The sequence below is a fragment of the Carlito syrichta genome, unplaced genomic scaffold (genome assembly GCF_000164805.1).
Source record: "Carlito syrichta isolate Samal-C Ts95f unplaced genomic scaffold, Tarsius_syrichta-2.0.1 Scaffold273383, whole genome shotgun sequence".
Lineage (NCBI taxonomy): Eukaryota > Metazoa > Chordata > Mammalia > Primates > Tarsiidae > Carlito > Carlito syrichta.
This window is the reverse complement of record NW_007217479.1, coordinates 698484-713385: the sequence shown is the minus strand read 5'-3', so window position 1 is coordinate 713385 and position 14902 is coordinate 698484. Positions and strand designations below refer to the sequence as shown.

Genomic DNA, 14902 nt, shown 5'->3' with positions numbered 1-14902 from the left:
GACTTGTGTCAAACCCCTGGACTCAGGCAATCCTCTCACCTCCATCTCCAAAAGTTCTGGGATTACAGATGTGAGCCACTGCGCCCAGCAGAGCCTGCACATCTTTTAAATCACCTTCTGCATGAACCCCATCCCCAACCCTTTAAATGCTCCCACATTCTCAGCTTTGCCCTGAGGAAGCGTTTGCCAGTGACCTCACTTCCCTCCTCCCCTCACAACCCCCGCGCTATACCCATCTAAACGTAGCCATGCCTCTATCTATGACAGTTAAAGGTGTCTGAGCACATGATCAAAAGGTGGTACAGAGAGCATGGAATCCACGGGCGGGAGTTTGAATCCTGGCTCTGTCACCTAGCACATGGAAATTAGTTAACTGGTCCCGGTCTCAGTTTCCTTATCTGTAAAATGGGGGTGACTACTGTCACTCAGGATTATCTGGCAGATCAGTAGTTCTAAACTGTGAGTATGTATGCGTATGTGTGACTGCGTGTTGACCTCCATCCCCAGGGGACATTCGACAGTGTCTAGAGACATTTTTGTTTGTTATGACTTGGGGTGAGGAATGTTACTGGCATCCAGAGGGTAGAAGTCAGAGATGCTGCCAAACACACTGCAATGTACAGGACCGCATTGCATAGGAATTATCTGGCCCAAATGTCATCGTGGTGAGGTGGAGAGACCTCAACACAAAGTAGCTGAGTTGATGTACAGATGTGATAAGGTACCCACAGCAGCCCTGGCTCCCAGCAGGTCCATCCTACATGGTTCATCCTTCCCTGTTCTTGACTCATCCCTGTGCTGTCCACAACTCTCAGCACAGAGTCTAATTTGGAATAACTAGCTGTTAGGGTTAGGGAGGATGGAAGGAGAAAAGGAGGTATATTCTTTTTTTTTTTTTTTTTTTGAGTTGGAGTCTCACTCTCTTGCCCAGACTGGAGTGCAGTGGCCACTCCCGGCCACCGCAGCCTCGACCTGCTGGGCTCTGGTGATCCTTCTACCTCAGCCTTCCAAGTAGCTGGAACTACAGGTGTGCACTACCACGCCCGGCTGATTTTTTGGTTTTATTGTAGAGATGAGGTCTCGCTGCCCAGGCGGGTCTCGAACCCGTGGGCTCAGACAATCCACTCACCTCAGCCTCCCAAAGGTGCAGGATTACAGGCTGAGCCACCGAACCCGGCTAGGAGGGTATATTCTTATCCTCGCAGGTTCTATGGGAAGAAATCCTGATTTGGGATGCAGAGGGACCAGGGCAGCAAAAGGGAAGGTGTTCTCCATGCAGAATGTTCTTTGGAAGAGAGGCTGGTAGGTGAGGAGATGGCTGACAGCTGTGTGGAGATGATCCGAGCTGTGCCAGGCCCTCTTGGGCGCCTGTCATGTAATGGACAGGACATTTTTTTGTTTCTGGCTCTGAATCATGGTGCCATGGCAAGGAGGAATGTGGCATGATTCAGGCTGTGGGGTTTGACCACGGCAAGCCACCCAGTTGACTATGTCAGTAATAACACTACGTGCTTTTATGTCCTCTTTTCATCGCAGGTCTCAAAGCACAGTGCAAACATTAATTAAGGCTCTTGGCACTCTATGAGGCACCGTGTGTAAATATCACTCTCCCCACTTGGCTGAGAGGGTAAACTAAGCCAGGAAAGGGCAGGGTGGCTTCAGCCCAGAGCAGCCCAGGACTTGCTAAGGCTCAATCTCAGAGGAGAAGCCAGGGTTGGCAGTCTCGCTGCCCCTCCAGCTATGAGTCCACTGTCCTCTTCCGTGGGCCCTTTTGGTGATACCACAAATAAAAATGGTCCTACCCTTCCCCCAATCCCCGCTCCCCCAAGATAAGGGACAGATAGGGTAGGAGGGCCTGGACTGTAATGCAGAGATGAAGGGCATGGGGGAGCCCCTCTTTCTTTTCTTTTTAGAAAGTAGGATTTCTTGAGAGGACAGAAGAGCTCCCAGAGCAGGAGGGGACCCTAGGGGGTTGTCCCCTTCTTTCTTAAATATGTCCCTTGACCTACTGTCCCCAGATTAGAGACGTGTGCGCACGCGCCTCTGGGGCTGGTGGGATGGGCACAGACAATTGGGTCAGAAGGAAATCAAAAAATGCTGTTTTCACAGGAGAGACAAAGTACGAGTAATTTTATTCTTCCTTGGAATTTAAAATAAATGGTTTTTCCAAAATGTTAACAACAGGTGAATTGGGTTAAGCATATAAGAGTGTTCCTTATATTATTCTTGCAAATTTTCTCTAAATGTACAACTATTTCAAATAAAAAAGTTTAAGATAAACAAGAAAGAAGAATGAATGTGATTTCTGGAGCCACAGGGAGAAGAACTTGCTGTCACTCACAGGAGTAGGGGAGTGGCAGCCTCTGAATCTCCCGCAAATTCTCTGGCCCTGGGGGGAAGGGGAAGAGGCCCGTAGGCACTTAGGGGGTTGGGGCGTGGTGTAACCGCCCCCTCTCCAGAGCCACAGTGGCCAATGCACGAGGGAATCCAAAAGAAACATTGGGGAAGGAAGACAAGAGGAAAATGTATTCTTAATTTTTAAAATCGGGTCAGTGAAAAACCCTTACACTTGAGAACGCAGCCTGTGTCCCCAGCTGGTGCCCTCCTTGGACGTCGGGGCGCTGCACTGTGGCCCACGGTCCCTCCTCCCCGCGACACTGCCCCCTGCGGTGACTCACGCCGGGATCGTTTAAATACCGGGAGGGCCCGGCTCCCCGCACTCATGCTGCAGCCGTGAGCGTCCCGTCCTCCTCTTGGGCTCCCTCTGGACGGCAGGCGGCGGCGCCGAGCTGCCGGTAAGTGGGCAAGCCGCCCCTCCCTCCTCCCTGCCTGCGAGGTCCCGGCTGTCCCCCTCCCTTTTCTGCTGTCCCTGCTCCCCCGGGAGAGACTCCAGAAGAAGCAGGGCTGGCTGTGCTGGGGGGATGTTCCTGGGACAGGACCGTGTGGAGTCAGCCCTGGAGGGGTGCAGGCCTGTCCCCCACCGCCCTGGTGCTTGGGACCAACAGCTCCTCTGCAGATGCCTGACCAGCCTTTCTTCCCCTTGTCCTTGCCATCCTCATGACAACCTGGGCTGCTGGGTATGTTTGAGAAGATGGGCAGTGACCCACTGGATTTACCTCTTTCTGGGTACAAGATCCACTGGGGGAAGAGGTTATCCTTTTAAGGTTTCGATTATTTGAGCCTGTGTCCTCCTTCTCAGCACTTACTGTGGTGGCTGTCCAGGACCAGTCAGACCTTCCTTCATGGACTCCAGAGGCTGCATCATTGCCACAGATGTGACTTCAGCAGATATGCCGGTCCCTGGTTTGGAGTCCCAATGTGGAATTCAGCCGTGGGCTCAGAATTGTCCGGGTTGCGTGTGTGTGGCTTAGACAACTCCATTCTGCCAACTTTCTTCCCCTTTTACCACTCGAAGTGTCGGCCTCGGCAGAGATGGGTTTGTGATGAGGGGTGGTGTGGATTTTAAATCATGACTGCTGGGCCCTCATGTCTCTGCTCAAACGCAGAGGCAGGACTTGGGGCCAAAAAAACTACTGTGAAAACCCAGAAGTTTCTGGACCCTCTCACCTGTGCCAAAGCGTGAGTGTCAGGGCCAAATGTGTCACCTTGGGGAAGCTGCGCTCTCTCTGGGATGACACGTGTGCTCAGACTGCAGGCACCAGCTGTTGTGTGCCATGCACTAGCTTCTCCTTTGTGGCTATTGGGGACCTTAGCTCCTTATCTCAGCAGCTCTCAGATGCGTTGATATACTGGCTCCACAGTTTAGACATTCTCTGACGATGCCTGGCCCTTCTTCCACTCTGCATCAGTTGAACATCTGGGGTAAATTCAGGGCCAGACAGTCCAATTTTCCTGTGGTCTTGAGTCAGCCGGGCGGGCTCAGCAGTGATGAGGCAGGCATGTGAGAGGGGTCAGGGCCAGGGGAAATTTCTGGATAGACCCTGCAGGAAGTCGGAATGCAGAAGGTTCTCCCAGGGCTGGGGGATGTTACCTTGGCTTGCAAGTAAATGGAGGGGTGGTGAGGGCGAGGGTGGAAGTAGATCCAGCTGTGGAGAAATCAGAAGAGATGAGAGAGAAACTGCCTCACTGGGCCCTGCCAGTAAGCAGACTGTGACTGCACATGGCAATTTGCTGCCCTGAATCCTGACCACAGAAGATCGGCTGCAGCTTTGGGTTTCATTGCCTCTCTTGACTTGGGGACACAGAATTTAGCAACTGCCTCCAAGATGCTTTGACCAGGGACTGATCCATTTCTCCCTAATCTGGGCCACTAGGTGCTGTCCCACGAAGGGGGCTGTTTGTAGACCATGACTTCTTTTGCACAAGCTCGTTTCGGGAGGTCCTCCCTGTTCTGCTGGACAGTTTGTCAGTATCTCCTGCCACTCTTGCCTGGCTAATGACAGCCTTGCTCTGGTCTCTGCAGGAAGCCAGGCCTGGGAGGATCCCCAACAGAGGGATGGGAAAGGAGTTGTGTTTTCTTACTCGTTTTCTTTTTTAAAACAATGAGCCGCATTTTGGCTTTGAAGGGCCGCAAGAGATGGGGGTCCACACTTGAGTGCGGTGGAGGGTGTGGCTAGTGTTGCCTTGGAGTTCAAGGGTGCTTTACCTTTGGGGTAGAACGTCCCCAGATCTGGGGCCCGTGCGTGGGGCCATGTGTGTTTGAGGTTGCTGTGGTCAACCCCTTCATGTGGCCCCTTCTGTACTTGCCTTTCACTCCTTCAGGTCACTCAGATGAACTTGAACAAACACAGCTTCGGAATGACCACAAAGGAGAAAAGCCCCAGCCTTCCGTTGCATCCTAGAGTTGGGAGAAGTTCCTGACCTTGGCTAATCATGGAGGGTGGGCTGTGTATGAGCCTCATATCATTCTTGGTTGGAGGGAGCAAAGTCACCTCCCAGGCACCACTGGGCATGTGGTTGACAAGGTCCTGAAGTCCAGTGACAGGATCCAGAGGTTCACCAACATCTGTGGGTAGGGACCCTGATTGGGTGTCAGGAGTTTCCAACGGACTGTGCAACCTTGGGCAAGTCCTCTTTTCCCTGGGGACTCCCTCAGTTTTCCCATCTACAAAATGATCAGATGGTTTGACCAGATGGGCTCCGACAGCCCATGCCCCTCTGATGCTCTGGGCGCTAAGCACAAAGCAGCTTCTACTGCTGAGCTCAACTCAGTACAAACCTTAGGATGCAGAAAGAGCCGCTGAAGACAATGTTGTTAGATGGAGCTGACCCAGGCCTGTGGCAGGACCGGCAGCCTCCCCCTTCCTGGTTCTCTTTCTCTGTTCTTGGTGGTCAATGATATGGGTCATGAATGTGGGTGCCCAGCTGACCCTTGAGTGGTGTTTCTGAGTGTGATCTGTGGACATGTGTATCGGAGTCACTTGGGGAATTTGTTAAACATGCGGTTATGGCCGGGTGTGGTGGTTCACACCTGTAAGCCCAGAACTTTGGGAGGCCGAGGCAGGAGAATTGCTTGAGCCCAGGAGTTCAAGACCAGCCTGGGCAACATAGTGAGACCCTGTTTCTACAAAAAGTAGAAAAATTAGCTGAGCGTTGTGGCAGTGAAGTCCCAGCTACTCGGAAGGCTGAGGCAGGAGGATCACTTGAGCCCAAGGAGGCTGAGGATACAGTAAGCTTTGATGGTGCCACTGCACTCCAGTCTGGGTGATAGAGTGATGCTCTGCCTCAAAAACAAATATGCAGGCCGGGAGTGGTGGCTCAAGCCTGTAATCCCAGCACTTTGGGAGGCTGAGGTGAGAGGATTGCCTGAGTCCAGGCATTTGAGACCAGCCTGGGCAACTTGCTGATATCTCATCTCTACAATAAATAAAAAATTTGCTGGGTATGGTAGCGCGCACCTGTAATTCCAGCTGCTTGGAAGGCTGAGGCAGAAGGATTGCCTGAGCCTAGTAGGTTGAGGCTGTGTGGCCGTGAGTAGCCACTGCACTCCAGCCTGGGTGACAGAGTAAGACTTCAACTAAAAACAAAACTAAAACTGAAAAAACAACAAACACGCAGAGTCCTGGGTCCCACTTAGACCTAAGGATCAGGATCTCTGGGGGTGGAGTCTCCAGAGATCCTGCTTTTACTCAACGACAAAAATAACAATTGTCATGAACATTTATTGGATACTCACTTTGTGTTAAGAACTAGTCTAAGTGCTTTGCATGCACTAACTCACTTAATCCTCACAGCAGTAACGCCATGCGATCAATTCTATTAAAGGAGCTTCCTAAGTGATTTTATGTGCTGCTCTGGGGGAGAGGGTGTCGGAGGGATGGGGAGGTCTGACTGTATTGAGAGCTGAGCTCCAGGCTGAGCCTCCTGGTCAGTCGGTGACTTCAGACCCATTTGTCTGGGCTCCGCTGAACAGTGTGATTGAGGACAACACCATCTGTGGGACCCCAGGGACAATCCCTCAGCAACTCCAAGTCTGGCTTTGCCCTTGGAAGCCCTCAGGCTGGTTGGGTGACATCTCACTGCTGATGAGGCCATGATTAGGTAACCCTCTGTGGGGAGAAGGCACAGGCCAGGGAGAGCGATCCTTTCTCTGGGCATCAGTTTCCCCAAGTGCATTGAGAGTGGGCAGGACCAGAGGCTCCCAAAGGCCCCTCTTAGCTCCTGGACCCTGTGAAATGACTGTTGACTATATGCAGACTATATGCAGACATCAAGTGGGATTGTCCTGCCTGGGAAACCTTTGGAGCAAGGTGGGCCTGAAAAGATGTGGATCCAGGCTAGGTGGTCCTGCCAAAGGGCCAATAGGGCCTAGAGGGAAGAGAGAATGAGGAGAATGGGGGCTTCAGACCAAATTTCCTTCCTGCTCCTGGTCAGAAGATAGCAGAGCTGCAAGAACTCTTGGAAGTCTTTACAGAAGGGGAAACTGAGGCCTGCAGAATTTACCTAAGCTTACACACCAATTTCTTGTCAAGACCAAAGTAGAACATTGGTCTTCCCGGCTTTTTGCAAAAGTTTTCTCTGTGGCATTAAAATAAGGAGTCTTGGCCAGGCATGGTGGCTCACAGCCGTAATCCTTGCACTTTGGGAGGCTGAGGTGGGAGGATCATTTGAGCCCAGGAGTTTGAGACCAGCCTGGGCAACACGGTGAGACCTAGTCTCTACAGAAAATCAAAAATTTAGCCAGGCATGTGGCTAGCTTGTAGTCCTAGCTACTCAGAGGGCTGAGGCAGGAGGATCGCTTGAGCCCAGAAAATTGAGGCTGCAGTGAGCCATGATCATGTCACTGCATTTCAGTCTGGGTGACAGAGTGAGACCCTGACTCAAAAATGAAAAAGAGTCTTTTCCCAGGGAACCTCGTGTTTAGTAAGTGTGAATGATGGTATTAAGTCAAAGTCTCAGGCCACCAACTAACAAAGCCCAGAGCTCAAGGCTAATTATGAATCACAGGGTGTTTCTGCTAAGAGACTCAAAGCCTGAGCGCCCTGGTTCACGCGCTTCTGCTCCTTGGGAGGGACTGCATTGGAGCACCCAGACAAGCTGTTTGTCCTCTGCCTGTCTGCTCTGTTTGCTGACTTCACAGGCCAGTGACAAGCACCAGGCTGCACCCCCTCCCCACCAGCTGGCCTGAGTCACTGAAGTGATTGAGGACGCGCTGCCTGGGGGAGGAAGTTGTAATTAGGGCAGCTTTGTGGCCCTTTAACTGCCATCCGTCACAGCTGCCAAGCGGCACCGGGGCAGCGTGGGCTATTAGGCCGTCGTGTGCAGGGCTCCAGAAAGCCTTCTCCTGCTGGAAACCCAGGGCCCAGTCCCTAGCCCGCTTCTGTGGCTGCCCCCTCCCTGAGCGCCCTGCAGATGGGTTTGAGGTAAGCTCTCTGGAGGTCCTGTGAACAGTTAGTGCCATCTGTGGCAGTAGAAACTGCTAGAAAACAGGAAACTGCTGCATGTGGAGCTGGGGTGGGCTCTGCAGACGTGAAGATTTATAAAAAGGAAAATCTGCGAATTCTTGCAATATTTGTCACACTGAGTGTGGTCCATTTTAGACAGCAGTGGCCCTGTTCCTGTCAGGGATTCTCTTTCCACTCCCATTAGGCCACGGGGCACCCTCCCCTGGCATGGGCCCGCCCAGACTGCCTTGACGTCCCTTTCCCAGCTGGGTAGTGAAGACTCAGAGAAGGCCACATAAAGATGGGTCCTCAGAGGGACCTCACCCTACACTGTCATTTATAGAGAGGGAAACTCAAGACTGCCTGGGCTTGCCAGATGATGGGCACTTAATTTAGTCTCTAAGACTTGGGCTGTGACACCATTGTGAAGCATGTGTGGTATGGGGTTTGCGTTAAAAATAAATGGGTGCTGGCTAGCATGTTGCTGGGAGCAATGGGAGCTTCACCTTTTGCAAGTCTGTCCAGGTGGTAAGTCTCTCCCACACAACTATGCCGAGGGAATGGGCCAATGCTCACAGCTGTCCACATGATTGTCCTGGTGGGTAGATCTTGCATCCATGTTCTGGACCTCAGTCTTAGAATCCTAAAATCTGGCCGGGAGTGGTGGCTCACGCCTGTAATCTCAGCACTTTGGGAGGCTGAGGTGAGAGGATTGCTTGAGCCTAGAAGTTCAAGACCAGCCTGGGCAACCTGGCAAGACCGCATCTCTATGCTAAATCAAGATATTAACCAGGCATGGTGGTGCACGCCTGTAGTAGCTATGAGCGTGCCACTGTATTCCATCTTGGGTGACAGAGTGAGAATCTGGCTTAAAAAAAAAGAAGAATTTTAAAATTTTAGGAATGAATGGGACATCAGCTGTCTTCTAGTCCCATACCCTTCCAAGTATGGGAATCTTCTCTTCAGCTTTCTTACTAAGTGGTTGCTCCTCTGCTTGAATGCTTCTAGTGATAGAGAGCTTACTACCTCTGTGAGCTTGTCCGTTGTGATGCTGGACAAGCTGTCTCTGGTGGTGAACTGAAATCTGCTACTCCATAACTTCTGCACACTAGTTTTGACCTTTGGAGCTACACTGAGTCAGTTGCTTGCTTGCTTTCCTTTTTTCTTTTCTTCTTTTTTTTTTTTTGAGTCAGGATCTTACTCTGTCACCCAGACTGGAGTGTGGTGGCATCATCATGGCTCACCCCTCCTGGACTCAAGTGATCCTCCTGTCTCAGCCTCCCAAGTAGTTGGGACTACAGGTGTGTGCCACCAAGTCTGGCTAATTTTTGTATTTTTAGAAGAGATGAAGTCTTGCTATGTTGCCAGGCTGGTCTTGAACTCTTGGGCTCAAGAAATCCTCCTGTCTCGGCTTCCTTAAGTGCTGGGATTACAGGACAAACCACAGAACCTGAGTCGGGTTGCTTTCTTTGTCCCACGACAGCCCTTCACAGGTACCAGGAACATGCTCATGGATGCCTCACATCTTCTCTTCTTCTGGCTGTTTATCCACAGCTCCTTCAATGGATGCTCAGATGTTCTGGTTTCTGGGTCCTCACATCATCCTCTAGACGTTTTTCAGGAGTCCAGTTTGTCATTGGTCTTATTGTTGTTCACAGGGGAACTGAGCACAGCACTACGGGTGTGGCCTCATGAGGGCATTGTAGAGTGAAACCACTACTTCTTTTTTTCCATACTTGATATTTCTATTAATCTGGTCTCAGATCACATTCATTTTTGTGGACAGCCTCCTTTTTTCATTACCATCAGTAAAAAGCCCTAAATCTTCTCCTTGGGTGGATGTTGAGCCATTGTTTCTGTGCCAGTTGGTTTTCTGTCCTCAAGTTCTCGTCCTGACATTTGTCTATACAAGTTCAGGTTTTTAGATGTGTCTGCTGCTTAATTTGCATCTAGAGCTTGTCGGACAAGGTATGCTCTTTCCTTTCTTTTTCCCACTGTTCTACATACTTAGTCAAGCCCCTAATGTGAAAGTGCAACAGGTCAGGGCTTGAATGGGCTGTAAATAAGTAAAAAATCAAGGTCTGTGGGGTTAAGACATGGTCTGGGTTTTTTTCCCTCAGAGTAAGCTTGTTGAGGGACAGGGAAGGGGTGCATGGGGCTGGGGCCAGATTGGGGAGCCTGAATTATTCGGTTATGGGCCAGGCTCTAGGCCCCATGAGTTCAGGGGCACAGAGAGGTTAGAGAAATACCTTTTCCACCCAGTCAGTTATGCCTTTGTGCCATCATTTGAAATTCCTTCCTCTGCTCAGGATTTTTGCTCGTTAAAAGGAGACACTGCCTTAACAAAGTGCTCACCTAGAAGTATGGAGGCCTGGGCTATTAACTCTGAACTTCAGTTTCCCTGCTTCTTGCATTTCCATAGAATGATAGGTATATATGACCTACAGTAACTGCTTAATCTCTTAGGAGTTCAGACCTCTCTGAGCTCTGCATGTAAGCTGTAGACTCTAACATATGCACAGAACTTCTCAGTCCCTTGCCTAAGAATGCCAGAAAGAGAACTCTTGAGGCCTTCCTGCTTCTGGTGTCTCTCAGGTCCACACCTTGGGTAAGCCTGGCACAACTGAGCACAGCTGCACAGCACTGCACAGGACGCCCTCACATCCCTCCTTCTGTTGCTCCTTACACCAGCTCCAAGAGGGATGCAGGGGTTATCACCCCCACTTAATAGATGGGGGATGCAAAACTTGGAGGCCTCAAGCTTCAAGTTCAAACTCAAGACTCATTTAAGGTCAAACTGTTAGTGGTCCTTAAATATTCACTTAGGGACCAGCACCTGTGTGCCAGGTCTCTATAGCATACATACGTGTTTATTTATATATCTATTATTGCCATCCGTGTCTTCAAACACCATGACTTTCATGAATTTGCCTCCATTCCCAGATCGGCACCGTGCTTGAGGAAGCATCGACCGACGACCTTTTAGATCAGAGTGCACAAGTTTTCTGCGACTTTTTCAAGGCCACCCAATATTTCTTTGTGGAAACTGGGGCTTGTACCCAGAAGGCTGGCCCAGGCATCGACTGAGTCACAGCAGCCTCTTCCAGCAAGGCAGCACATGGTGTAGACGCAGCATTTCCTTTTATTGGGAAGGTGGTTTGAATTAAACCTAGATGAAGCACACGTGAAAGGGTTAACAAAGGGTCCAAGTTGTCAGTGGTGGTGATGGGCTGGGCTGGGCTGGGCTGGGCTGGGCTGGGAAGTGGAGAGCTTCTTCCCCTGCGGTCCTTCTGTAGTCCTTCTGGCAGGGTGGTCCTACCTCTGCTGGCTGCTTCTCCTCCCAGCCGACTGCCATGTTTGTGGCCACAGCATCTTCCCATAGGTTCAGGTTCTAGTTATTTGTTCTCAAGTCCCTCTCTGTTCCTCCTACAAGGTTGCATTCAACTAGCATGTTCAAGTGCTGTAAGAGGTACAGAGATGGATAATTCAGTTCTTGCCTCAAGAAGCCTGTAAGGGCTGGGCGTGGTGGCTCAGCCTGTAATCCCAGCACTTTGGGAGGCTGAGGAGAGAGGATTGCCTGAGACCAGGGATTCAAGACCAGCCTGGGCAACTTGATGAGATCTCATCTCTACCATAAATCACAAAAACTAGCCGGGCGTGGTGACATGCGTCTATAGTTCCAGCTACTTGGAAGGCTGAGGCAGAAGGATCACCTAAGCCCAGCAGGTTGAGGCTGCAATGGCCATGAGCATGCTGCTGTACTCCAGCCTTGATGACAAGAGTGAGACTCCAACTCAAAAAAAAAAAAAGCCCATAAGAATGAAAGCTTCCTAGGGAAGCTTACTGACTGGGGCAAGAGACAGGAGCACAGAGACTGTCATGCAAGGCCACCATGGCATGGTCAGTGATGGAGGGTGGGACAGTCTCCCACATGGGAGGGTAGCTAATACTGACTCGTGGAATCTGGGAAGGTGTTCTAGAGGTGATGGCACTTGAGCTAGTTATGGGGAAGATTTGGATGAGGATAAAGAGTGCTGCAGGTGAGGGGAACTGCCTGAGAGAGGCATGGAAGGAAGAAGGCATGGGGGGGGTCGGTGGAGAGGCTTGCTGGCCAGCGCAAAGGGAACATGGGTTGAGTGTCTGATGATGGGGTCAAGGCCAAGCCAGTGTTGGTGCTGCAGGTTAACATTGGCTTGAGAATAGTGAGTATCCACGAAGGGCCCCTGGCTAATGCGTGCTCTCTTCTGTTGCAGAGGACATGCCACTGAAACACTATCTCCTTCTGCTGCTGGGCTGCCAAGCCTGGGGTGTAGGGTTGGCCTACTATGGCTGCCCTAACGAGTGCACCTGCTCCAGGGCCGCCCAGGTGGAGTGCACGGGGGCACGCATCATGGCAGTGCCCACCCCCCTGCCCTGGAATGCCATGAGCCTGCAGATCCTCAACACACACATCACCGAACTCAGCGAGTCCCCATTCCTCAACAACTCGGCCCTCATCGCCCTGAGGATTGAGAAGAACGATCTGTCGCACATCGTGCCCGGCACCTTCCGCCACCTGGGCTCGCTGCGCTACCTCAGTCTCGCCAACAACAAGCTCCGGGTTCTGCCCATGGGCCTTTTCCAGGGCCTGGACAATCTTGAGTCGCTCCTTCTGTCCAGCAACCAGCTGGTGCAGATCCAGCCAGCTCACTTCTCCCCATGTGGCAACCTCAGGGAACTGCAGTTGCATGGAAACCACCTGGAGTACATCCCGGACGGCGTCTTCGACCACCTGGTGGGCCTCACCAAGCTCAACCTGGGCAAGAACAGCCTCACCCACATCTCCCCCCGAGTCTTCCAGCACCTGGGCAACCTCCAGGTCCTCCGGCTGTATGAGAACAAGCTCACGGATATCCCCATGGGCGCTTTCGATGGGCTGGGCAACCTCCAGGAACTGGCCCTGCAGCAGAATCAGATCGGCATACTGTCCTCTGGCCTCTTCCACAACAACCGGAACCTCCAGAGACTCTACTTGTCCAACAACCGCATCTCCCAGCTGCCACCCGGCATCTTCCTGCAGCTGCCGCAGCTCAACCGCCTCACCCTCTTTGGAAACTCCCTGAAGGAGCTCTCTCCGGGGGTCTTCGGGCCCATGCCCGACCTGCGAGAGCTGTGGCTCTACGACAACCACATCACATCTCTCCCTGACAACGTTTTCATCAACCTCCGGCTGCTGCAGGTCCTCATCCTGAGCCGCAACCAGATCAGCCTCATCTCGCCGGGCGCCTTCAACGGGCTCACGGAGCTTCGAGAGCTGTCACTCCACACCAATGCGCTGCAGGACCTGGATGGGCATGTCTTCCACGCATTGACCAACCTGCAGAACATCTCCCTGCAGAACAACCACCTCCGACAGCTCCCCGGGAATATCTTCGCACATGTCAATGGCCTCACGACCATCCAGCTGCAGAACAACCAGCTGGAGAACCTGCCCATGGGCATCTTTGATCACCTGGGGAACCTGTGTGAGCTGCGACTCCATGATAACCCTTGGCGGTGTGACACGGACATCCTTCCGCTCCACCACTGGCTCCTGCTCAATCAGCCCAGGGTGAGGACAGACACTCTGCCGGTGTGTTTCAGCCCGGCCAATGTCCGAGGCCAGTCCCTTACTATCATCAATATCAACACTGTTGTTCCCAGCATCCAAATTCCTGAGGTGCCTAGCTACCCAGAAACGCCGTGGTACCCAGAAACACCCAGTTACCCTGACACCACATCCATCTCTTCTACCACTGAGTTGACCAGCTCCGTGAAAGACTACACTGATCTGACCACCATCGGGGTCACTGATGACCGCAGTGTCTGGGGTATGACGCAGGCCCAGAGTGGGTTGGCCATTGCCGCCATTGTAATCGGTATCATTGCCCTGGCCTGCTCCCTAGCTGCCTGCATCTGCTGTTGCTGCTGCAAGAAGAGGAACCAAGCAGTCCTCATGCAGATGAAGGCACCCAATGAGTGCTGAAGAGGCAGGTGGAGCAGGGCTGGGCATGATGGGACTGGAAGATCTGGGAATGTCATCTTTGTGCCTTCACCTCTGGGTCTACAGGGCTAACCCCAATTGTGCTTTCTGGGCCCTGGAGCAAGATGCCCACATTTTCCTGACCTGCCTGGCTCTCCTGTGGAGACGGAGGTCTTGTAGGACTTTCCACCAGGAAGATTCAACTGGGCATGGCAAAGACCCTGGGGATGTGAATTTCCGGTTCACATCCCAGAGCTTCCTTCAAGAGGCTCCTCCTCCACATCCCACCACCTCTCTTCCTAGGAACAACCTCCTGGCACCCAGGCCCTCTTCTGGCCTCTGGAGACTCAGTCATTACAAAGCCTGCTCACTACGTGGGAATAGTTCTCCACTGAGATAGCCCCTCTCCCCAGGTATTATGGAAGTTGACTTTTCTTCTTTTGCTCGTTTCTGCCAGGCCTGACCCTGTTCCCTCCCAGTGAAAGTTCCCCCCTTGTTTCTGCTCCTGAAGGCAGGGTGAGTTCTCTCTTCAAAGAGGATTCCAAACCATCGTTTCTTAAGCACTACTGAGCACTGTGGCTTTGAAGATGATGTGTAACAGAGAAGGAACAAGCACACAGCACCTGGAGACAGAGACGCCATCAGCATCCCCTCTGGAGATTTCTACCAGGAAAAGGAAGAAAGGCACCAGCACAACACCATTTAGAAGATACTTTCAAACTGCAGACTTTGCTTTGAAAAATTTAGACATTTAAAGAATAAAATCATGTAGAATTCCAGACTTCTAAAAATACTAAAATCTGCTTCTTGTTATTGGATGGAAAAAGAAATCTGGTTCCTGGGCGTCCTGTGTTCACCCTGAGGGTTTTCTTTTTTATATCTTTCATTGGAGTATGCATGCAGAAGAGTGGGAACACGTGAGAGTGTACGGCTTGATGAATTTTCACAAGATGAATACACCTGAGTAATCAGCGTCCACATTGAGAAACAGAATCTCACCAGTAGTCCTGCACTGGGCTTCGCCTGGAGAAGACTGGGCCTTCTGAAATGGCATGGA

At 51.7% G+C, this 14902-nt stretch overlaps 1 protein-coding gene across 1 annotated transcript; it reads left to right on the top strand.

Annotated features, from left to right (window-relative positions):
- The first annotated feature begins 12102 nt into the window (after positions 1-12102).
- On the top strand, positions 12103-13848 carry LRRC15 (leucine rich repeat containing 15). Its single transcript, XM_008052349.1, has one exon. The coding sequence runs from the start codon at positions 12103-12105 to the stop codon at positions 13846-13848; it is 1746 nt and encodes a 581-aa protein (XP_008050540.1).
- The last annotated feature ends 1054 nt before the right edge of the window (positions 13849-14902 follow it).